Consider the following 23,951-nt stretch of genomic DNA (forward strand, 5'->3'; position numbering starts at 1 on the left):
CTTTCAGGTTAGCAGAGTTTGTAACCCGAAGTGTTTGTAACCCAAGGTGCCACTGTATTTACAATTGCAATTTCCAAAATGCTACCTATTTATATCTTTCTTGTTTCACGTAGAGACAGTACAAAAGAAGCAGAACTTGACACGGCATCAGAAACCAAAGGAATCAACCACAGACTGACATTCCTATAACACACATCGTTACATACAAACCATATTTGCATTTTCAGAATCTGCTACTCACAGAGTCCATGGTGAAACAGACTCTGTCCCAGTCCAATGAGGCTCCCATCACCTTCAGCTGCTGGAATATTTCATTCCCTTTCCTGATCTCAGGAGAAAAAGCAGAACAAAAGCAAACCTTTTATGTACAGAGGTAAAAGGAAGAACAAAAAGGAGGTTTTTCTGTTTGGTTGCCATGCAAGAAACAAACCTGCTCTTGCCTTAAGGTAAAGCACATTCCATTTTATGCAATTTCCACACACTCCTCAATCTATCCTTGGACCGCCCCCCTATCCCACATTTAATAATAATAATAAAATAAAATAACAACAACAATTTATTATTTATATCCCGCCCATCTGGCTGGGTTTCCCCAACCACTCTGGGCAGCTTCCAACTGAATATTAAAAACAATACACCATCAGACATTTAAAAACTTCCCTAAACAGGGCCGCCTTCATTTAAGGCAAATGGCCTGAGTCCCTCAGATACTCACTCCTCTTTCCAGTTCCAGACCTCCTGGAGGAATTCCTCGCGCTTGAGCTCTTTTCGGAGGACTCCCCTCTCCTTCCAGATCTTTCTTTCCACCACAGCCTGGCCAGACAGCAGTAGAAAACAACGGGAATCTGAATGCAGCCCATGCAGGAAACTTGACTAGAACCCTACACTCTCAATCCACCCCCCTCTAAGGCTACCATCCTAAGACGACGTGCTAGGAACCAAGCCCCATTAGGTAAAGTGGGACTTACTTCCGTGTCAGGAATGGGGAACCATGCGATAGGAGCCTCTCCTGGTATGCTCCTGGAACCGCCTCTCCTGGTATGCCCCGCAGAGGACCTTAAGGTCCACAAATGACAACATTTTGGAGGTCCCAGGTCGCAAGGTGGTTAGATTGGTCTCAACTAGGGCCAGGGCCTTTTCAGTACTGGCCCCGACTTGGTGGAACACTCTGCCACAAGAGACTAGGGCCCTGTGGGACTTGACATCTTTCCGTAGGGCCTGCAAAACAAAGCTGTTCTGCCTGGGCTTTGGTTTGGACTCAGTCTGACCCTTATGTTTCCCTCCCCTTTTGGTTTTGATCTATGGGCTACTTTTAAAATGAGGCTGCATTTTTAACCTGTATTTTAAATTGTGTTTTTTCCCCTATTATGTTTTTACTGTAATTTTACTGGTGTTAGCTGCCCTGAGCCCAGCTCTGGCTGGGGAGGGTGGGGTATAAATAAAACATATTTATTTATTTATTATCTCACCTGAGTGGCAATCCCAGCATGATCGGACCCTGGAACCCACAGAACTTTATAGCCTTGCATTCTTTTCCTGCAAGACATGGAAAGACCACAACGCAGAACTCAGCAACTGCCCTGCTGCTAAACACAGTGACCTGATGTCAGATCAGAACCAGCACCTCTAGAGATAGTATAGCTGCCCCCCCAAAAAACCAGCATAAAGAGGAAGCAGATCCCAAGGACAGAGCACAGGCTCTACAATGTAGGCGGAGAACCTCAGGTTCCGGGGCCAAATTCAGGCCACCAGCCCTCTCTGCCTAACCCTTGGCACACTGCTGAGGCCATGCCATGCTCTGCAACATCCTCAAGCACTTTTGCCTTGCTGGAACATGTCCCTGCTCTGTAATAATGCCTCCCCATTTCCTGGACGGAGACAGATGCCTACACATAGGTGTGCCTGTCGAAACCTATGAATTTGGCATAGCTGGAACACATCCTTCTGTACAAAAGTTAAGAATACTAGAAGAGTTCTAAGTTGGATCAGGCCAATGCCCCATCCACATTTGGTGGAGGAATAAGAGAACACTAGGATATCACTTTAAACAGTCATGGCTTCCCCAAGAGAATTCTGGAAGCCCCGTAAATCAGGCTGTGATACATTCAAGATGGTGGACCCCTCTCTCTAAACCAGTGGTTCTCAAAGGATGTGTCACGCCACAGCCATGTGGCAGGAGAATGTGGCAAGTGTGGCGGGGAAGATTCAAGTACAATCGGAGAAACATTTAAATATTTCGGTGTAGTGTAGTTCAAGATAATTTTTTATTGGGAGAATATATTTTCAAAAGGAGAGCAAGAGCACCAACTGATGCTCTTATGACTCAAACACTGCTAGCCGTTGTTTCTTTTTGTTTTCCAATGCATTTCTTATCAATGGAAAATTCAGCGTGGTGTCAGCAAATTTTTATTCTGAAAATGTGGTCCGGATAAAAGAAGTTTAGACTGCCCATTGGAACCAAGGAAGCTGCCTTATATCAAAAGCACGGGCTCTTTTTCATGAGCTGCAGACCCCCCTCATGCATATTCGTATACCTGCTGCAAGCCACTCACCCTTATATCTTAAGGGGTTTGATGGCTATAAATCTAAAAATGAATACATGAGCGAGAAACACGAAGCTGCAGGGGAGCCATCGGCTGCTGGAGGCAAAGTACCCACCTGACCACGCGGAGCATCACTTACCAACGTACCAGAGCATCTTCAAGAGCCACGGTCAAGGCGTGGCCCAAGTGCAGGGACCCCGTGACGTTTGGCGGAGGGAGAGAGAGCGAAAACGTTTCTGGCTTCCGATGGGGCAGGAGGTGCTTTGGGAAAGAGAAACAGGAAGAGAGATCAGCAGCGTCCAAGGTCAGAACAGCCTGGTGGCTACTGCACCATCAGGGTACCATGGCAGAACCGCTAATTTCAAGGTTTGGCAAAAAAAAGTAAGGGGAGACCTGCAGGCAAGGATCTAAGGCCCATCTAATCCCAGGATTGAGGAGGCTTTTGTGTGCAACTGAGTTAAACCCCGTGATGGATGAAAATAATCCAGAGTTAGTGCATTCCCAGCAGGTGTTGGAAGTCATTGCTTGACAGCTGTAAGTCATCGGTTCCACTGTCAAACTCTCTATCAAGGTGTTTCTCTTCACCAAAACCTACTTTTCTGTTAACTTCAGCCCTTTGATTATTACATCTAGTGTTCCTCTGGGGTCATCATTTCTGCCATTCAGCCATCTGTCAACTCTCAAGGGCAGCACACCTTTGGTTCGCCTGTTTACGGCACAACCCACCTAAAACCACTTGTTTCCGGCATCAATTTTTCTACCTGGTGCTCTGGTTTAAAAAATCCCTCCTTCACCCACCAGGAATACCAGGCAGCTTCAACATAGCGTGGGCTATACGAGACAGGCAGCGGTGCCGAGGTATCTGTGGGAAAGAATGCAACAGAGGGTACCTGTTATTAAATAAAAAAAACCAGTAATGCGTATTTCCATTAAATCCCAGAACTGATCTGTACAAAATGTACAAGGTGTGGAACCCAGCATTCTGAAGCTACCAGCTTCCCAACAGACAGATGCAGGAGGCTATGGAAAGGGCAAGGAGTTCTGTTTCCCCCACTGTTACCTTTCTTTTCTCCAGCTGCAGTTGGGATGTCGTACAGAACGGTGCTTTTCAAGGCTCGGCCCCTGGCTTGGCTTGGCTGCTGCTCCTGCAAAATACAGCAGAGACAAGATGGCTCTCAGGGCGGGGCTCATACTTTTGCTCCGCAAGTCCCACTTGGAGATGCCAAGAATCAGGGTGGATTTGATTTAAATCAAATCGATTTAAATCACAATTTAAATCACTAGTCAGTAAGACTTGATTTAAATCATTTTTTTACGGAAACACTCATTCTTGCTGGCATAATCTTAATATTTACAACCAAATGAAGGTTTCATTTTTGGAATAATAAACTTGCACAATTATTACACAAAGATCCCAAGACTTGTGGAGTATTCTGCTCACAAGGTTGCACTTTCATTTTCACGGCTTCACACTTAGCTACTTGTGCAGATCTATTCCACTCCAAACAATCTATTCATTGAACCTCTTGGAACTTAACATTTAAGAGGTATGGGGCTGATTCTGTGTATATAAATTTGCAAAAGAACAATGGGATTAAGGGTTTTCCCTCAGCTCTGTATGTTTATTTTATAGCATTTTTCCTTTGAAGAAAAGGCATGTTATCTCTGCAGACACAATTTCACACTTTTGAGAACTGCAAAAACAAGCCTCTGTGATAATATATTCTCATTAGAAAAACTGCCCCAAATAATCTTACAGAGACCTCTGGAAGAGCATGACATTGCGAATGGATTAATGGAATTCATTTACCAAAGAATTTAAACACTGCATATAAAACCACATGCTACATAATTAAAAACAAACCCTTATTTCCTGATGAATAGCCTTTGGACTATAATATAACTTAAATGGAAAACTATCTTTAGAAAGATTTTTCCTCCAAAAGCATTTTATTTTTAAAAATCCGATTTAAATTTAAAAAATCTGATTTAAATTTTAAAAAATCCAATTTAAATTTTAAAAATCCATTTTTAATTATTATTTTTTAAAAATCATGACTTTTAACAATCCTGCTGAGGATTGAACCGGAGATCCTCAGCATTCAAACCAGATGCTCTCCCTCTGAGAAACGGCTCTTCCTCACTCGACTCTCCCCTATTAAATAATTAGCCAAAGTGGGGACATCTACGTCGCTGGTCCTCCAAGCACCGCCTCACCTTGGACCCAGCAAGCAGCCCAGCTTCAATGGCCTCCAGCCTCTCCCGCTGCCGTTTCTGTTTCTCTGCCTTATTTTTCAGGTGGGGCGTTTTCCCTGCTTGGCTATGGAGATCCGTCGGGTTTCCTTCAGGCTTCCTCGCTTGGGAGTAAGACCTCCAAACGCCAGGCGCCCCACAGCGCCTCTTCTCAGCCCAGAGAAGCAGACGGCAGAGAGAACACAGGTGCCGGACAGGCCCAGCATTGTACTGGGGCAATGGCATGCTTGGAATTGGACGCATTCAGTTCTCAGGCATGGGAAGCACACCTCTCGCGCATCTACCTGTCTCGCAGTGCCATAAGCTCTCTTTTCCGTCTTTGCACGGTGGGTGGGTGGAACCTGCAGAAAAGAAAACCAAGCAAACTAAATGTTTATTGAATATATGGGGGGTGGAATTCTGTACATTTGAAAACACGGACAGCATTAAGATAAATTCAACATTGTAAATAAGTTTTGGTGGATGCAATAATGTAATACTGAATGGTTTAGCTCAGGGGTTGTCAACCTGGTCCCTACCGCCCACTAGTGGGCGTTTCAGTATTCTAGGTGAGCAGGAGGGGGTTCTATGGCCAGGGGTCCCCAAAGTAAGGCCCACTGGCCGGATAAGGCCCGAGGGACTCGTTTATCCGGCCCGCAGTGACCCCCGCCGCCTGCTCTTACCGGTGCTGCACTGCGTGGCTGCCCCATTTGCGCATGCGTTATTTGCGATGCACATCCGGGTTGGAGGAGGCCCGTGCACATGTGCACAAACTATTTCCGGTGCTCCTCCGACCCGGAAGTGCACCAGAAATAGCGTGTGCACACACATATGGGCACGCACTCCCCCGCCCTCCACGCAATCAGCGCTGGAGACACCGGCCCAAGGCGCGGAAAGTTTGCTGACCCCTGTTCTATGGCACAAGCTGAATCCTTCTTCGGTGGGCAGTTAGGAAATTTTACCATCAAGAAAGATGCCTAACCCTCCCTCTCACCCAACCAGACAGAAATATGACAATTTTCTGAAAAGTGCACTCTGCTCTCTGCCATTAGACATAGGGAAGTTTTTTACGTTTCAGATTTCCTTTTGGGTGAAGACGGGGGCAAGGCAGGTACGGAGTAATTCTGCCTTCTCTTTGTCACCAAATAGCATTTCTCCATCCTCTCCACGCTGAGGACCTACACTAGTGGCCAAAATTCTGGAAACCTTTTGGGAAAAGTGTATTTCCGAGGATTGATGGCTCATAACACCCACTTGGCTCTCTAAACACTCATGCTCATTGGCTACATTCAAATGAAGGAAAGCTATTGCATATCAACCTAAGTCCTAAGCAATTTGTGCTTCCCGTTTCTGGTTATTTGGCTATAACATTTGATAGAATACAGATAATTGAACAAACTTTGTTGCATTACATTCTTCAATAAATTAACTTCCCATTGATATATAATTTGATGGTATTACTCCCCCCCCCCCCAAAAAAAAGTGGTGTTATGAGCCATCAAACCTCAAAAATACCCTTTTTCCAAAAGGTTTCCAGTTTTGGCCACTAGTGTGCTTGTTCTTCCTCTTGCTTCAAACATAGCCAACACAATGAAATACAATATAAGGTACAGGTTTCCAAAACACATACAAAATCATTTGAAATCTGCCATGGTCTTGACCGATCCTTTAAGGACATTTGTTGCATTTTCTTTGTGTCTTTTTAAACAGACTGTCATGTTCTTTTCACACATTATGGCATTCGCAAGTCACTTTGAGACATTTTCTTGCGGTGAGCAAAAAAAATAAGAAATCAATGCCGAAAATAGGAAACAGCCACGGTGCCAAAAAACAACAACAACAACAACTCTGCGCTTCAGAAAGAAAATGTCAATCTGAAATACTGGGGCGGGGAGAGGCAACGACTCCGATCAGGTCAGAGATCGAAAGAGACATGTTTGCAATTAAGTTTCCTAAGAGACTCTTACCTTCAGAGGCACCCGCTGCAAAAAGGGAGAAGGGGACGCGCGGCTTTTTCTGCAGCCGGAGGGGGAAAGCAAGAAGCTCACGTGCAGAGCGAGAGGCCGACCGCGACCTCTCTCTGGCGGGTTTCCTGTCTGTCTCGTGTGAAATGCATGACGGGAGCTTACAGCCCTAGGAAGAGGAAGGGCTTTGCTGGGTTGTCTGAGCCAAGAGAAATCCGGAGGAGCTGAAGATCGGGAAAATGCATGCGAGGTGAGGTCTGGATCGAGGCTCGTGGAGAGAGCGCAGCGCTGCAGCTTTGGGAGCGCGTGCTCACAAGGAAGCCCCATTGAATTCAATGGGACTTACTCTCCCGGGAGCGAGGTGAGGATTGCAGACTAAGGGGACGTTGCAGAAAGGAAAGATGGGGTTCCTCGAGGTGACTGGACTGGCTGGGAATTAGTTGTGGGACGGGGAAGTACAAGCACAAAGCCGCATGCATTGCCAATAAATTGCAAAAGACTTTTTGCAAATGTCTTGCAACGATCGGTGCAATTGCTATCCAGGCTTTCAGGGTAAATCAGCACCCTTCCAAGGTGGCTCTCAAGCAGTTGCTGCCTAGGAGTAGCTCCCGTTGGATTTAGTGAGGCTTACTCCTGAGTAGACCCGGCTGAGTAGGATCGCAGCCTGTTAGTGGAAGTACTGTAAGGGCAATTGAGGCCGGCAGGGAGGGGGAGGAGAGACTTCCTGATTAGAAATATGGAATATTCTTTTATTGCTTGAGCTGGTTCCCGCCTCAAGGTAAGGGCTTTGTATTTGTAAGATATTAAGCTTGCATATAGTCATGCAGATTTGTTGTTCTGTTTTGTGGTTTTATAAAAATATATATATATTATTTTAAACGAACACCCCTTATTTATCTGATTATATATTATATTGACCGATAATAATGTATTTGTGTGTGTGTGTGTGTGTGTGTGTGTGGAACAGAATTATGTATTGCACTTAATCATTAAAAAACCCAGTAAGCAATCACATATTATTGTAACCTGATCTGGGACTTTTTTGGTTAAAGGCGGGTAAGGAATCTGGAAAAAGAAGAATGAGCTTGCAATGTTGCACAGGGGCAAAGATCCTGTCCCTACTTGTGTCTATGTTCTGCATAGCAGGCCAAGCTCAGACTGTTATACTTTCTTCTAGAGACTCTTAATCTCAGGGTCGTGGGTTCGAGCCCCACATTGGGCAAAAGATCTTCATTGCAGGGGATTGGACTAGATTAGGGAAGCTTTTAATGTTTAATAGGTTATTATATTTTAATATTCTGTTGGAAGCTGCCCAGAGTGGCTGGGGCAACCCAGCCAGATGGGCGGGGTATAAATAAATTATTATTATTATTATTATTATTATTATTATTATTATTGACTCTTGTGGTCTCTTCCCACTCTGCAATTCAATGATTCGCAATAGGGTGCTTACCTGTGCTGATAATAATTGGGTTCAGAATCCCCCCTCCAAAAAAAAAACCCTGTTAAAACTTCCTTCCTCCTGTAGATTACTATGGAGTCGGTGATGAAATTGCAGAGGGTACAGCTGAAATGCAAGAACCTTCATGAATTCCTGCGGGGCCTCAGCCCTGGCATCTTAGACCGGCTCTACAACCATCCTGCCACATGCCTAGCCGTCTTTCGGTGAGTGAGAACCCCCTTCCCAAATATTGGGGTGCTGGCCAGAGTGGGGAGGGTGGGATAAAAGAATCAGTTTACTTCCAAACAGTTCAAGCTTAACCATGCTTACTCAGTAGTACTGTATTTTTCGCCCCATAGGACGCACCTTTTTCCCCTCCAAAAATGAAGGGGGAAAGTGTGTGCGTCCTATGGGGCGAATGCAGGCTTTCGCTGAAGCCTGGAGAGCGAGAGGCATCGGTGCGCACCGACCCCTCTCGCTCTCCAGGCTTCAGGAAGCTATCCGCAAGCCTTGCAAGGCCGGCGGGAGTTCCTGCGGGCTCACAAGGCTTGCTGGCAGCAGCCTGCAGCCCCGGCAAGTGTCTGCAAGCCTTGCGCGCCCGGCAGGAGCTCCCGCCGAGCGCGCGAGGCTTGGGGCGGCAGCCTGTTGCCCGAAGCACAGGGAGCCCTCCGGAGGGCTCGCCGTGCTTCGGGCGAGTGTCTGCAAGCCTTGCGCGCCCGGCAGGAGCTCCCGCCGGGCTCGCGAGGCTTGGGGCGGCAGCCTACAGCCCGAAGCACGTGGAGCCCTCCGGAGGGTGCCCCGTGCTTCGGGCAGGCGTGTGCAAGGCTTGGGGTGGCAGCCACGGCTGGGGGGGGAATAATTTTTTTTTATTCATTCCCCACCCCCCAAAACGAGGTGCGTCCTATGGGCCGGTGCGCCCTATAGGACGAAAAATATGGTAAGTCCTTTTTATATGTGGCTTACTCCTGGGTAAGTGGAGTTAGGATTACAGCCTTAGGCTTGATCTTAACTGAATCATGAATCCTTGATTCTCTAAAGTTGCCTGCACTGGGTGAGAATCCTGCTGTAAACAAGATGTGCAGATATTTTACAGTGGTGCCCTGCAAGACGAATGCCTCACATGATGAAAAACCTGCTAGACGAAAGGGTTTTCCGTTTTGGAGGCACTTCGCAAGACAAATTTCCCTATGGGCTTGCTTCGCAAGACGAAAATGTCTTGCGAGTTTTTCCGACTTTCCCCCCTTTTTTCTAAGCCGCTATGCTGCTTATCCGCTGAGCCGCTAATAGCGCTAACCCGCTAAGCCGTCAATGGGCTTGCTTCGCAAGACGAAAAAACCGCTAGACGAAGAGACTCGCGGAACGGATTCTTTTCGTCTTGCGAGGCACCACTGTATTTTATTGTATGTGCATTCTGGTGTCTTGCTTAAATTGTGCTTTTAGTATTTAATTGCATCCATTCACAAGAACAGGAAAAGGTGAGTCTTTTTTTTAGTAGTATTATTCCAACAGGTTGTTGTTGTAGATGAGCCAGTCATTCCCATGATTATATTTTGTATTGTTTTCTGGTATTTCATATTGCACATTGCCCTTGTTAGTTTATGCGAACGGGTGCTATATAAAAAATCTTTTAATTACATAAATAAAATAAACAGTAGCATGTTTCCAAGTTTTTTAAAAAGTAGATGCTTAAAATACTTGATTGGCGTCGCTTGTGAAAGCAGTTTCGCTACACGCTAAAACGTCCACGCATTGATCTGTGTGTTTTAAGCAATTTATTCCAGCTCATGCTTCCCCAACTTGATGCCTTCTGTACGTTTTTGGACCATTTGCGGTCAAGAGGGATGGGAATTGTGGTCCAGCAACATCTCAAGGGCCAAAAGTTCCCCATCCCTAAAGTCAACTCTTAATGGTGCCTTCTGACCAGGAGATGCTGTGGCTAATCTCTGACTCTCCAGATGTTGCTGCAGTTCCCATCAGTTTTTCATCAGCAGAGTCAAGGATAAGGAAAATGGGAGCTGTTTTTCAGAAATGTCTGGAGGGCCTCGGATTAGCCACCCCCTGCATTATGGTGTGAAAGTATTTTATAAAAGCTCCATCTGGTACGCAGGCTAGGCCTTACGTGCCCACGGACTGTCTCGCAAGAGTAGTGCATGCTTTGGTTATCTCCCGCTTGGACTACTGCAATGCGCTCTACATGGGGCTACCTTTGAAGGTGAACTGGAAACTGCAACTAATCCAGAATGCTGCAACTAATCCAGAATGCGGCTAGACTGGTGACTGGGAGTGGCCGCCAAGACCACATAACACCAGTCCTGAAAGACCTACATTAGCTCCCAGTATGTTTCCAAGCACAATTCAAAGTGTTGGTGCTGACCTTTAAAGCCTTCTGGCGGTTCCCTCACTATGAAGCAAAATTACAGGGAACCAGGCAGAGGGTCTTCTCGGTAGTGGCGCCCGCCCTGTGGCACGTCCTCCCATCAGACGTCAAATAAATAAACAACTACAGTGGTACCTTGGGTTAAGTACTTAATTCGTTCTGGAGGTCCGTACTTAACCTGAAACTGTTCTTAACCTGAAGCACCACTTTAGCTAATGGGGCCTCCTGCTTCTGCTGCGCCACCGGAGCACGATTTCTGTTCTCAACCTGAAGCAAAGTTCTTAACCTGAAGCACTATTTCTGGGTTAGCAGAGTATGTAACCTGAAGCGTATGTAACGTGAGGTACCACTGTATCTTAATTTTAGAAGACATCTGAAGGCAGCCCTGTTTAGGGAAGCTTTTAATATTTAATGAATATTTTACTATTTTGCTGGAAACCACCCAGAGTGGCTGGGGAAACCCAGCCAGATGGGCAGGGTATAAATTATTATTATTATTATTATTATTATTATTATTATTATTATTTATTTTATTTTGTGTTCACAGCACTGTCCTTGCATTCTTGCATTTTCAGAGAGCTGCCAGGGTTGGCCAAGAACTACGTCATGAGGATGCTTTTCCTGGAACAGCCCCTCCCTCAGGCCGCTGTGGCCTCATGGGTCAAGAAGGAATTCACCAAGTGAGTTGCTGGTTGCGGCAGGACAGTGTGGAAGCAAAAGCTTGGGTTGTGTAGCGAAGTATCAGAACAGCAAGAGAAACCAAGCCGCTGTTCTGTGGGGGCCTAGTGATTCACACGCACACAAATGAGTTTCTGAGTATCTTCTGGTCCAATTCATATATTGCATTCTTCACTTCAACAAGGGAACAGCCCGGCTGATCCTTATCTTCCCCGGAGCCCGGTTTTGCACTCAGCTTAGCTCACAGTTGCTTCTTGCCTTTCAGGGAACAGGATGAAAGCTCGGATGTCTTGCTGGGGCTGCGGCTCTGGCACACACAGCTGCTCCCTGGCGGCCTCCAAGGAATCGTCTTGAACCCCATCTTTAAGGAGAACCTGCGCATCGCTTTGCTGGGAGGGTAAGCAAGAGCCATGGAGAGAATTAGGAACCAAGGCAGGGGCTCGGTGCATTTAATGCACTGAAGATAATCCCGTCTGTGGCTGTGTTCACACACAACGCTAAACCATAGTTTGCTTTAACCTTGATTTGTTCAACAAGCCGCAGATTGTTTCTTCTACACTCGCGTTTGTTTTTAAGCTGCTCTTGCCTTGTATCTCTGTAGCAAATGAGGTTCTGGGGTGGGATGGGTTAACTGAGGCATAACGCCAAACAACAGTTAAAACAAGGCACAGTTTGCAAGCCAGCAACAAGCCATGGGTTCACCTTGTTTCTAGGAAACAAACTGCTGTTAATCAGCAGGGCTGGATTCAGACATTCAGACCAATCAGATATTTGCAAAACAAACCATGGTTAGGTGTTAAGCGCAAACTAGGCCTCTGACTGATGTGCTTTAGTTGTATTGCAATTAGGAATGCTTTCCTTAATAAATAGAGCAATGACATAAAGAAAACTTCTTTTCTAACGGCCCCACACAGATACAACGGGGTGACTTGCAAACCATGGGTTTTTCAGACACTTGCCTTCTTGCATGTGAATTATTATTATTATTATTATTATTATTATTACCACAATTTTATGGTTTGCTTTAGCCACCGTTTAATGCTCATGCTGGCATTGGCACAGACATGATTACGTCTAGTCCAGGGTTTCCCAAACTTCCGTCTCCAGCTGTTTTTGGATTACAACTCCCATCATCCCTAGCTAGTAAGACCAGTGGTCAAGGATGATGGGACCTGTAGTCCAAAAATAGCTGGAGACCCACGTTTGGGAAACCCTGGTATAATCAGTGATTGGGAACGGCATGCTGCGTATTCCTCGTCAATCTCCCCTCCAAGAAACCATGATTACTAGAAGCAAAACAAACCAAGCAAATGTGATTGATTTGAAGTACTGTATTGGGATTTGCCCCTGAGAGCCGGAGGAGCATTTCATGTCATGGATCACAGTTGACCATGATGTGGATGGTAAGATGTTTGGGAGCAAAAGAGCACGTAGATTACAACCGTCTGTTTCTGACTGAGAACGACATTGTCGCTTTCATACCTGTGGAAGGCAATGGCGGCCGGGTTTCAGAATGCCAGCTCTCGTGTTCTACGGCCAGGGATCATGGCTTTGAGAAAGCTCTGTCCCTCCTGCGGCTTTCTGCTGGCTCTATAACTGTCCAGCAGCATTCCTTGCATCTCATCCTGTTTCTGCAGAGGTATGGCCTGGTCTGATGACACTGGCCAGCTGGGCCCAGATAAGCACGCCCGGGATGTCCCGTCTCTTGACAAGTACGCCGAGGAGAGGTGGGAGGTGAGTGTTTTGTTTGTCCTTGTGCTCTGTTACAGGGCTCCATTGTTGTTGTTTTTTTTTTAAAAAAAACATTTAATCATTTTTTCAATACAAACAACAACAGCAATAAACACATACAACAAAAACCATAATAACACAATTTGACAATTCATATTTGAATACTGATATACCTATGACTACACCTTTTTATCAATATTTCCTCACCTCTCCTCCCCCTACTTCCCACCACTTTCTGCCTTATCGCTTAAATATTTCTTCCAGATTTCTTCATGTTTATCCATTCTTAATTTGTGTCGACATGCAATTCGTTCGTATGTAGCTAGTCTGTCCATATTATCAATCCGTGTGCTCAATGGAATCTTTTTGTGCCTCTTCCAATTCATCAAAAAAAGTTTTTTTGCTTCTAATATGGCACGGTACATCCATTTTTTTGACCCCTTGTAATCTTCCACGTTTCCGGAATATAATTTAGAATTAAATTCAGTTCCCCTAAATAACGATTTCTTTTTATTACTCTTGCTATAAATATCCTCATCTTTGTTTGTCCTTGTGGTGCGAGGACGGGGTTCCATTGTAAGAGTCTTTTGGAGACGCCACCTCATATGGCCGTTTGCCATAGCTGTGGTAGAACAGTGTGGATGCACCAGGGCCTGTTTCCAGTGGCGAACCAGTCTGGGCAAACCCTTTGTCTCCCACCCGGTTCCATTTTTCTGCATCCTCCTAGGTCATTCTGCATTTCATGGTGGGCTCTCCAAGTGCAGCCGTGAGCCAGGACTTAGCTCAGCTACTGATTGAAGCCGGACTGATGAAGAGGTAAGTGGCAAAGAAGAAGGGGGCAGACAAACTATGGGGTTGAGGGAGTAGGAATGAATGGTAAAAGAAGCTATCTCAGCATCCCATGCGCAGTTCTCAGTACTGGTCCTGTCTGATTAGGAGTCACAAGCCATGTCACTCTTAAAAGAATGGCCACTAGTTGGCAGGCCCCACTGACTTGAACACCTTGGGGGCAACATAACAAACCATGTGGCAATGGTGGTGCTGATCACTGCATAGGAACACAGGTGGCGCTGTGGTCTAAACCACTGAGCCTCTTGGGCTTGCTTATCAGAAGGTCGGCAGTTTGAGTCCCTACGACAGGGTGAGCTCCCATTGCTCTGTCCCAGCTTCTGCCAACCTAGCAGTTTGAAAGCATGCCAGTATAAGTAGATAAATGGGTACCGTGGCGGGAAGGTAAACGGTGTTTCCGTGCGCTCTGGCTTCCGTCACGGTGTCTTGTTATGCCAGAAGTGGTTTAGTCATGCTGGCCACATGACCCGGAAAACTGTGAACAAGTGCCAGCTCCCTCAGCCTGAAACGAGATGAGCTCCACAACACCATAGTCATCTTTGACAGGACTTAACTGTCCAGGGGTCCTTTATCTTACCTTTTATAGATAACTGCATGTTGTTGGTGGGCTTTAAAATCCACAATCACCGCCTACTTGAGAATAGTTAATGAAGCATACAGCGTATAACACCAGTCTTGAAAGACCTACATTGGCTCCCAGTATGTTTCCGAGCACAATTCGAAGTGTTGATGCTGACCTTTAAATTCCTAAATGGCCTCGGCCCAGTAAACCCTCAGTGCTGGACCTCAGCATCTGGGCAGAATGATGGGGGTGGAGACGCTCCTTCAGGTATACTGGGCCGAGGCCGTTTGGGCTTTAAAGGTCAGCACCAAGACTTTGAGTTGTGCTCGGAAACATACTGGGAGCCAATGTAGGTCTTTCAGGACCGGTGTTATGTGGTCTCGGTGGCCACTCCCAGTCACCAGACTAGCTGCTGCATTCTGGATTAGTTGTAGTTTCCGGGTCACCTTCAAAGGTAGCCCCACGTAGAGCGCATTGCAGTAGTCCAAGCGGGAGATAACTAGAGCATGCACCACTCTGGCGAGACAGTCCGCGGGCAGGTAGGGTCTCAGCCTGCGTACCAGGTGGAGCTACTAGACCTAAATACACCACAGAGGAGGACCTCATTCTGTTTTCCTCCAGCCTCTTTGTGTTTCCTCTTTAGTTCTGAACCTGGGGAGCCTCCCTGCATCACATCTTCTGGCTTCCAGTTCCTGTTGCTGGATACCTCATCTCAGCTCTGGTATTTCATGCTGCAGTATCTCCAGTCGGCTGAGGTGAGGAGAAGAGGGGGCAACCTCCCCGTCTTTGCCCCTCCCCCCCCCCGTCTCTGGCAATCTCCCTGTTGTGCTTTAACCACCTCTTCCTTCCCCCTACAGACCCGGGGCATGGATCTGGTGGAGATTCTTTCCTTTCTCTTCCAGCTCAGCTTCTCCACTCTCGGCAAGGTGAGCATCTTCTCCCATCAGCTCCCAGTTTGGCAAACAGCAAAGTAGCAAAACAGGACAATTGAAAATACAAGGAAAAGCATACCCCGTACGTATTTAGAATTTCAGGGCTGCCAGGAAGCATGGTCTTTCAGCCAATTCCTCCTTTGTCATGGACAAAGGCAGGCACAGCTTACCAAGGGAAGGCGTTTCAGAGATAGGGAGCCACCACGGAAGAGGCCCCGCAGCTCTATACAGGCAGTAACAGTAGTGGCCCCTGTTGATCATAGGGTCTGTGATTGTTGATATTGGAAGGGGGGAGCACTCTTTTACTGGAGCCTCTAAAGCATGGAGCAAAAGGATAGGAGGGGTCAACTCCATAATTCTGCATTGCAGGGAAAACATTCCCCTTTCCCCAGATGCCTTTTAGGATTGGTTCCTGTTTATTTTCCTATTTTAACTTGACAAATCTCTATTGTGTCCCTTCTTAAAAACTTCCCCCTCATAAGCTACATTACCTCAAGGGAATATGCTTCAGCCTGGACGGTTGCCCAGAGAGGAAGGCAACCTTGGACTGAAAAAGAGTCCTTGCCCCCTTTCAGCTCTGTGATTTTATAAGACTGGGGGCGGGGAATGCATGAATCATGCTTTTTCCAAAACCAGATTGCATCTCCCTCCTCATACCAGAATACCACATTCTTAGCTTTAGTCACTTGGAAGTGGTGTTTATATTGGGCTTCAGGAAAACAAAGCATGGTTAAGTGTGTTATGTCCGTAGGCTCTTCCACACATGCAGGTTCTTGATATCGACAGCATCCGGCGGTGATGTTGACCTGCATGTGTGAATGCGCTATCATCACTGCAGCAGAGAGAAATTTCACGTTGCCTCCTGTGGTTTTCAGTAGTTTGGCCTGATTCGGCTGGCAGGCACAAAGCATTGAATGATCCAAGTGGTGCCCCCCCACCATGTGTGTGTGAGTAAATCAGCCCCCATTTCCACCCATCTGTTCCCAGGACTATTCTGTGGAAGGGATGAGCGAGTCTCTGCTGAATTTCCTCCAGCACCTTCGGGAATTTGGCCTCGTCTTTCAGAGAAAGGTAAGACACACCCCCCCAAGGGATGTGGGTGGCGCAGTGGGTTAAACCACAGAGCCTAGGACTTGCTGATCAGAAGGTCGGCGGTTCGAATCCCCATGACGGGGTGAGCTTCCGTTGCTCGGTCCTTGCTCCTGCCAACATAGCAGTTTGAAAGCACACCAGTGCAAGTAGATAAATAGGTACCACTCCGGCGGGAAGGTAAACGGCATTTCCGTGCGCTGCTCTGGTTTGCCAGAAGCGGCTTAGTCATGCTGGCCACATGACCCGGAAGCTCCCTTGGCCAATAAAGCGAGATGAGCGCCGCAACCCCAGAGTCGGCCACAACTGGACCTAATGGTCAGGGGTCCCTTTACCTTTACCTAAGACCCCCCAAGGACGTTGGCTGAGTTAGATCATATGCGGGAAAGAACAGGGTGGAAGAAACAGCAGGAAGTTGTACCCCCTGTTGTAGGCTGGGGAACCGAACGTTTTAGAGGACCTGCTGCGAAGATGTGAAACTTAAATGAGTTGACAGTGGAAGTTTGGAGTGGCACTTGTAAGCAGAGTTAGGTAGGTACGAGGGATTTCAAGCCTGCATGCGCCTTGCTGCCATTATCCGTCCTTCTCCCTTTCCAGAGGAAATCTCGCCGTTACTATCCCACACGGCTGGCTATCAACCTTTCCTCTGGCATCTCGGGCACCGCAGTGGACACCCATTACCAGGGCTTCATCATTGTGGAGACCAACTACAGGATCTATGCTTACACAGGTCAGAGGCTGACTCTCAGGGTGGATCTTAGCTTCTGCATGCGTCCCAGGTGCAATTCCTGGTATCTCCAAGTTGGGCTGTGAATGTCCCCTGCCTGAAACCTTGGAGAGCCCCAGCTAATCTGTGTTTCCCATATTATTAATGATTGATTGATTGATTGATTGATTGATTGAATTGATATACCGCCCTACACCTGGGGGTCTCAGGGCAGTTCACAGAATAAAATCAAGATATAACACCACAAAATACCTAATAAAAACAACAACCCAATATTCCCCCCCCCAAAAAAAACCCCAGATCAATCAAATGCCCGGTTAATGCCTGGTTAAAAAGGAACGTTTTTCACTGGCATCTGAAGGTGTATAATGAAGGCACCAGGCAAACTTCCCAGGGGAGAGCATTCCACAGACGGGGAGCCACTGCAGAGAAGGCCCCGTTCTCGTGTTGCCACCCTCCGGACCTCTCAAGGAGGAGGCACACAAAGGAGGGCCTCAGAAGATGATCTCAGGGTCTGGGTAGGTTCATATGGAAAGAGGTATCCTTGAGGTATTGTGGTCCTGAGCCGTTTAAAGCTTTATAGGTCAAAACCAGCACTTTGAATTGATCCCAGAAACTAATTGGTAGCCAGTGCAGTCGGACCAGGATCTGTGTAATATGCTCAAACCGTCTTCCTCCGGTGAGCAACCTGGCCGCTGAATTCTGCACTTGGGTCTCTGGCGGCTTTTGGACTACAGTTCGCCATCATCCCTGGCCACCAGTCCTGCTATAGGTAGGGATGATGGGAGTTGTAGTCCAGAAGAAGCTGGAGACCCAAGTTTGGGAAACCCTGGTAGACAATACTGAACTCAATGGCTCGGTGGAGCGACGGTGTAAGACAGCTTTCTATGGTCCTCTTGTTTGTGGTTCTGCGGGCCTCCCCACCAGAACCTCTGCAGATCCAAAATGATAATGCTGATTTTGTAACCCAATGGCACTTAAACGGAGAAGAGACCATGGTGTGTAGCCACTAATTATTCAGGACATTCATCCTCCCTCTTGGAGGGCTTTTGTGAATGCCAGGTTCACCGGGGTCTAGTTCAGGACTAGGAAGCTCCTAGGTCAGACTGTTTGTCCACTAAACTTAATGTTGGCTGCTCTTACTGGCATCAGCTTTCTGGGAGACAGAGGCTGTTGTAATTGGAAATGCCTGAGGTTGAATCTGAGACCTTCTGCAGGCAGGGTAGGTTCTCACAGGGAACCAGACAAGAGGGCCTTCTCGGTAGTGGCACCCGCCCTGTGGAACGCCCTCCCATCGGATGTCAAGGAAATAAACAACTATCTGACTTTTAGAAGACATCTGAAGGCAACACTGTTAAGGGAAGCTTTTAATATTTGATGAATTATTGTATTTTAATATTTTGCTGGAAGCCTCCCAGTGTGGCTGGGGAAACCCAGCCAGTTGGGGGGTATAAATAAATTATTATTATTATTATTATTATTATTATTATTATTATTATTATTGTTATTAGTATTATTATTATTATTATTATTATTATTATTTTATTAACCACCCATTCTTAGGTTCAATGTGAAATAATACTAAAAGAGAGTGCATGTGAGCATGTGCAGAGTAACTTTTTGTCTATCTCACACGCACCAAAAAAATCTGAGCTTGCTAGACATTTTCTGGGTAGAAGGGGTGTACTTACTTTCAAAAGTTAAGCTCTTGACTTCTCTCTCTCTGCCCTGGTTTCCAGATTCCGAACTACAGATTGCGCTCATCGCCCTCTTTTCCGAGATGCTCTACCGCTTCCCCAACTTGGTGGTGGCTCAGGTCACCCGGGAGAGCGTGCAGCAAGCCATCGCCAATGGCATCACGGCAGACCAGGTGGGGAACCAGGGAGAGGCTGTTGGGTTAACCAGTTTAAAGGGAGCCTAGCAGAGTGTGGTTCACTTCTGTCTACTGGGCTGGTTAGGCTCCCCTTCCTTGGGATGTTTCCCAGCACAGACGAAGCCACAACTGGGAATAGTAGAAGCGGTCAAGTAATGGTGTCAGTCAAATAGTATTAAGGCCAGCTCTACTTTGTTCCCTTTTTCTTTTCTCTCTCTCACAGATCATTCATTTCCTACGTACCAGAGCTCACTCTGTGATGCTTAAACAGGTGAGGATTACGGCACAGGGTGTGGTCACTCAGTGGATCGCTGCATTAAAGGATCACGCCTCCCTTTCCAAAGGGTTTGGTGCTGTTTTTATGACTTTGTGGGATAAGTCTATGTTCCAGCTCAGCTGTTTGGAGGCAGAATACCAGTTGCCAGGAATCGCAAGTCGGGAGAGAGATATTATTATTTTTTAAATATATTTTTATTGAACAGTTTTAACAAACAAATTATCAATCAGCATAACCATTTACTTTCCCCCCTTTTTTCTCTCCCTCCCCCAAGGACTTTCCTCAGCTCCCCTCTCTGGTTTCTTTGCACATATTATTCTCTGCATATTATAAGGGAGAGGAATATTTTTATGCTGTGAGCCGCCCTGAGGTCTACAGACAAAGGGCAGTACAGGTTACAGACACTTCAGGTTACAAACTCCGCTAACCTGGAAGTAGTACCTCGGGTTAAGATCTTTACCTCAGGATGAGAACAGAAATTGTGCTGCGGCAGCGGGAGGCCCCATTAGCTAAAGTGGTACCTCAGGTTAAGAACAGTTTCAGGTTAAGAACGGACCTCCGGAATGAATTCAGCTCGTAACCAGAGGTACCACCATATATAATTTTATTATTGTTAATTAATAGTGTTGTACTCAGGCTACACTTTTGGGCTTCCCATGAGCATCTGGATGGCAACTGACAGAACATTATGCTGGGCTAGATGGGTCATTGGGCCTGATCCTGCGGGGCTCTTCTTATGAAAGGCTAAGGATGGGCGTCACATGTTGGCAAGAGAAATTGGAATGTGGCCTTGAGGATTCTGGGTAACCTCTGCTAAGGAGATTCCAATGGAAGCCTCTGCTGCTGCAGCAGTAGAAATCCCATATTGACCCGAATATAAGCTGCACCTTTAGAATGGGGGGGGGGGAATATAAAATACCCAAATATAAGCCAACGCATTCCTCACTGTTCCTGGTGCTGTTTTCCTCAAGCTCCTGGCTGCATACCGTAAGGTTGTGAATATATGCCGCACTTTAACTTTTCACGGTCGGAATTTGGGGGGAAAGTGAAGCTTATATTTCAGGCCAATACGGTTGATCATCTTTTGTTTTCCCCGTTGTCTTTTCCATATGCGTCCCTGACTCTTTCTCTGATGTCTTGCCCCATAGACCCCGGTGCTGCCTCCCACCATCACAGATCAGATCCGGCTGTGGGAGCTGGAACGAGACAGACTCCGCTTCTCTGAGGGTGAGTGTCTGTTGGTGAGCAACCCCGGTGGGATGGAATAGAGAGAAGAACATAGAGAAGAGAAGGGGCGTATCTCTAGTGGAAATATCTCTGCGTTCTGGCAGATTATCTTCCCCTCTTCCATCCCACCCAACTTCCTTCTTGCTTCAGATCCACCTTTCTGGGTTCCCCCATGTTGTGTTTTTTCTTCCTCCTTTCACATCAAGCGCTCATTCCTCTTTTGCAACAATGCTTCTGAATACCAGATTCTGGAAACCACAGAAGAGCAGCACACCAGTTGTGTTCTCAACAGGGTGGATAAAAATCAATGTTTTCTTTAAAAATATATCAAGTTTTTTTTAATTTGAATCGGATTTTTTAAATTTAAATTGGATTTTTAAAATAACATGCTTTTTGAGGAAAAAATCTTTCTAAAGATAGTTTTCTATTTAAGTTACATTATAGTACAAAGGCTATTCATCAGGAAATAAGGATTTGTTTTAAGTTTTTCATGTGTGCTAAAACTCATTAAAGAGGGAAAAATTGTTTAACCACATCAGTTAACAATCATGGATACATATGCTACAATGTTATTGTTTTAGTTAAATAATTTTTTTAAATTGTTATTAAGGAAATGATTGTTTTTCTCCTTCCAATAAAGTACAGCAGAAAAGTGGTCCCAATATAGATAGTTAACTTATTAAACCTCACAATAATTACATAATTATTTGTCTATGTATTTCTAAGAGTATAACCAAATCAGTAATTTTTGATATCGCTGTAAAAAGTACTCTAAAAATTTATTATTCCAAAAACGGAACCTTCCTCTGGTTGTAAATATTAAGATTATGCCAGCAAGAATGAGTCTTTCTGTAAAAAGAGAGCGATTTAAATCAAGTCTTACTGACTAGTGATTTAAATCGAATTGATTTAAATCAAATCCACCATGGTTCTCATCCCCCCCCTTCTTTGCATCCACCATCTTCCCCCTCAATCCTCTCCCTTGTTCCTTTCCCTGACCCTTCTCTGCCTGCCTCCCCATCTTCTCCTCGCATCTCAAACTCTTGAGCTCTCCTCTGTGCTTTTTCACCATGTCTTCCTGCTCCCTCTCTCTCCCCAGGTGTCCTCTACAACCAGTTCCTGTCCCAGGTCGACTTTGAGCTGCTGCGCAACCACGCAAAGGAGTTGGGGGTCCTTGTCTTCGAGAACCCGGCCAAACGTCTCATGGTGGTGACACCCGCCGGCCACTCGGACGTCAAGCGCTTCTGGAAGCGGCAGAAACACAGTTCCTGAAGGCCGGGGAACTGCCGACACTCCCAGATCTCTCTCCTTGCACTGTTCTGCTGGGAACAGGGTGGGGGTGTTAACTGCATCCCCCCTGCCCCTAACTGTCAAGGAGTAGCAGAGAGACAGAGAAGAAGGAGAAGAAGGTTTTGTAGGGGTTGTCTGATGACCCCCCCCTCCAGTCAAGAACTGATTAAGAGGAGCAGGAAAATGTCTCTAGGTTCAGCTTCCTCTTAACAGAAGTGGCTAAAGCTTGCCGGCTGACGGCTGCCACTCATTCTCTGAGCGGATGTGGCCCTGCTGTTCCAGTTGGGCTACTGCTGATACGGAATAGGTTAAGACAACTAAGCACCGTTTAAAATGTACATGCCAGGGTGCCAGCATGGACTTGGAACAGACTCACGCCGTTTAAATGGAAAGTTGATCTAAAACCCGGATCAAGCAGGGTAACATCATCGGATCAGATTTGTAAATAGCCTCTTTTTTGTAATGTTTTTATTGCGATAGAAGTAGCAATAAAACACCCACATCGGAAGTTATTTTAGATGGGTTCCTTTCCCTTCTCTCCTCATGTTATGGAGGAGAGTACATCAAGGAAACCCTAAGAGAGGTCAAGAACTACAGGCAAATGTGCTTCCTCTGGACTATGTGCCATAGTTGAATCAACCCTTGTTTGGGCCAGGTGGTTAATCAGCCATGGAAAGTAACCCACAAAAAAATGAGTAGTCTGGGTGAAATGTATTTTACCCCGTCTGGGCTTGCTCCCTTGTGAGTGGGTGACTGGGCTTTCAGACTACAATCCTGCACACACTTACCTAGAAATACACCCCCCTCAATTCAGCTCTTCTGAGTAAGAGTACACAGGATTGGCTTAACCCAGGCACCCCCAAACTCGGCCCTCCAGATGTTTTGGGACTACAATTCCCATTATCCCTGACCACTGGTCCTGTTAGCTAGGGTTGATGGGAGTTGTAGTCTGAAAACATCTGGAGGGCCAAGTTTGGGGTGCCTGGCTTAACCCCTTCCTCATTTTTGCAGTGCCAGGCTGAGTTCCTTGGATGAAAGGTGGGATACAGTGATTTGTGGTGAATTTTTCATAGGGGAACAGAGCCATAGGTTGCAGCTTGTGGGCAGGGGGCAGCAGCAATGTCACATGTGTGACATTCTGCCTGTGAACATTACACCTCATTTCCTGAACCAGGCAGAAGCTTCCTGGGCTTTGAGAAGGAGGCACCAGGGGGAAATTTAGGCGACTATCCTAGTCCCCCTCGTCCACTGACTGCACGCCACTGGTGAGATATAAAGGTAATTACAAAATAACAAGTGCAGTATTGGCAGAAAATGGCATAGATAGGTTTAGGTATCACTTGTGGGGTGCCTCAGGGTTCTGTCCTCTCCCCCATGCTTTTCAACATTTACATGCAGCCGCTGGGAGAGATCATCAGGGGGTTTGGGCTGGGTGTTCATCAGTATGCGGATGATACCCAGCTCTACCTCTCTTTCAAATCAGAACCAGTGAAGGCGGTGAAGGTCCTGTGTGAGTGTCTGGAGGCGGTTGGAGGATGGATGGCGGCTAACAGATTGAGATTGAATCCTGACAAGACAGAAGTACTGTTTCTGGGGGACAGGAGGCGGGCAGGTGTGGAGGACTCCCTGGTCCTGAATGGGGTAACTGTGCCCCTGAAGGACCAGGTGCGCAGCCTGGGAGTCATTTTGGACTCACAGCTGTCCATGGAGGCACAGGTTAAATCCGTGTCCAGGGCAGCTGTGTACCAGCTCCATCTGGTACGCAGGCTGAGACCCTATCTGCCTGTGGACTGCCTCGCCAGAGTGGTGCATGCTCTGGTTATCTCCCGCTTGGATTACTGCAATGCACTCTACGTGGGGCTACCTTTGAAGGTGACCCGGAAACTACAACTAATCCAGAACGCAGCAGCCAGACTGGTGACAGGGAGCGGCCACCGAGACCATATAACACCGGTCTTGAAAGACCTACATTGGCTCCCAGTACGTTTCCGAGCACAATTCAAAGTGTTGGTGCTGACCTTTAAAGCCCTAAACGGCCTCGGTCCAGTATACCTGAAGGAGCGTCTCCACCCCCATCGTTCTACCCGGACACTGAGGTCCAGCACCAAGGGCCTTCTGGCGGTTCCCTCACTGCGAGAAGCCAAGTTACAGGGAACCAG

The 23,951-nt window shown here is 46.6% G+C and overlaps 2 protein-coding genes across 6 annotated transcripts in view; one reads left to right on the forward strand and one right to left on the reverse strand.

Moving 5' to 3' along the window:
* Positions 1 to 6,866, reverse strand: part of VARS2 (valyl-tRNA synthetase 2, mitochondrial) — a 34,938-nt gene extending 28,072 nt beyond the window's left edge. For 2 of the 3 annotated variants that reach the window (XM_079958633.1, XM_079958632.1), the window contains exons 1-8: positions 6,743 to 6,866; positions 4,761 to 5,137; positions 3,604 to 3,688; positions 3,305 to 3,405; positions 2,683 to 2,804; positions 1,470 to 1,536; positions 716 to 813; positions 242 to 323 (exon numbers count right to left, since the gene is read on the reverse strand). In XM_079958633.1, coding sequence (XP_079814759.1) covers positions 242 to 323; positions 716 to 813; positions 1,470 to 1,536; positions 2,683 to 2,804; positions 3,305 to 3,405; positions 3,604 to 3,688; positions 4,761 to 5,039 — 834 coding nt within the window. In that variant the 5' untranslated portion in view covers positions 5,040 to 5,137; positions 6,743 to 6,866. Of the gene's footprint in view, positions 1 to 241; positions 324 to 715; positions 814 to 1,469; positions 1,537 to 2,682; positions 2,805 to 3,304; positions 3,406 to 3,603; positions 3,689 to 4,760; positions 5,138 to 6,742 lie in introns of those variants that run through there. The other variant, XM_079958634.1, reaches the window with a different exon arrangement.
* Positions 6,851 to 22,304, forward strand: GTF2H4 (general transcription factor IIH subunit 4). Of its 3 annotated transcripts, none has more exons than XM_079963669.1 (14): positions 6,851 to 6,989; positions 8,268 to 8,404; positions 11,133 to 11,237; positions 11,501 to 11,632; positions 12,873 to 12,969; positions 13,694 to 13,782; positions 15,021 to 15,132; positions 15,235 to 15,303; positions 16,297 to 16,380; positions 16,996 to 17,128; positions 18,865 to 18,995; positions 19,222 to 19,269; positions 20,424 to 20,502; positions 21,602 to 22,304. In XM_079963669.1, the coding sequence occupies exons 2-14, from the start codon at positions 8,274 to 8,276 to the stop codon at positions 21,772 to 21,774; spliced, it is 1,383 nt and encodes a 460-aa protein (XP_079819795.1). In that variant the 5' UTR covers positions 6,851 to 6,989; positions 8,268 to 8,273; the 3' UTR covers positions 21,775 to 22,304. The 3 variants fall into 3 exon arrangements, with proteins under 3 accessions (XP_079819795.1, XP_079819794.1, XP_079819796.1); XM_079963668.1 differs by having other exon boundaries at positions 6,943 to 7,100; XM_079963670.1 differs by lacking the exon at positions 6,851 to 6,989 and having other exon boundaries at positions 8,296 to 8,404; positions 11,105 to 11,237.
* The last annotated feature ends 1,647 nt before the right edge of the window (positions 22,305 to 23,951 follow it).

The sequence above is a fragment of the Podarcis cretensis genome (genome assembly GCF_951804945.1).
Source record: "Podarcis cretensis genome assembly, chromosome: 2".
In the NCBI taxonomy this organism is placed as follows: domain Eukaryota; kingdom Metazoa; phylum Chordata; class Lepidosauria; order Squamata; family Lacertidae; genus Podarcis; species Podarcis cretensis.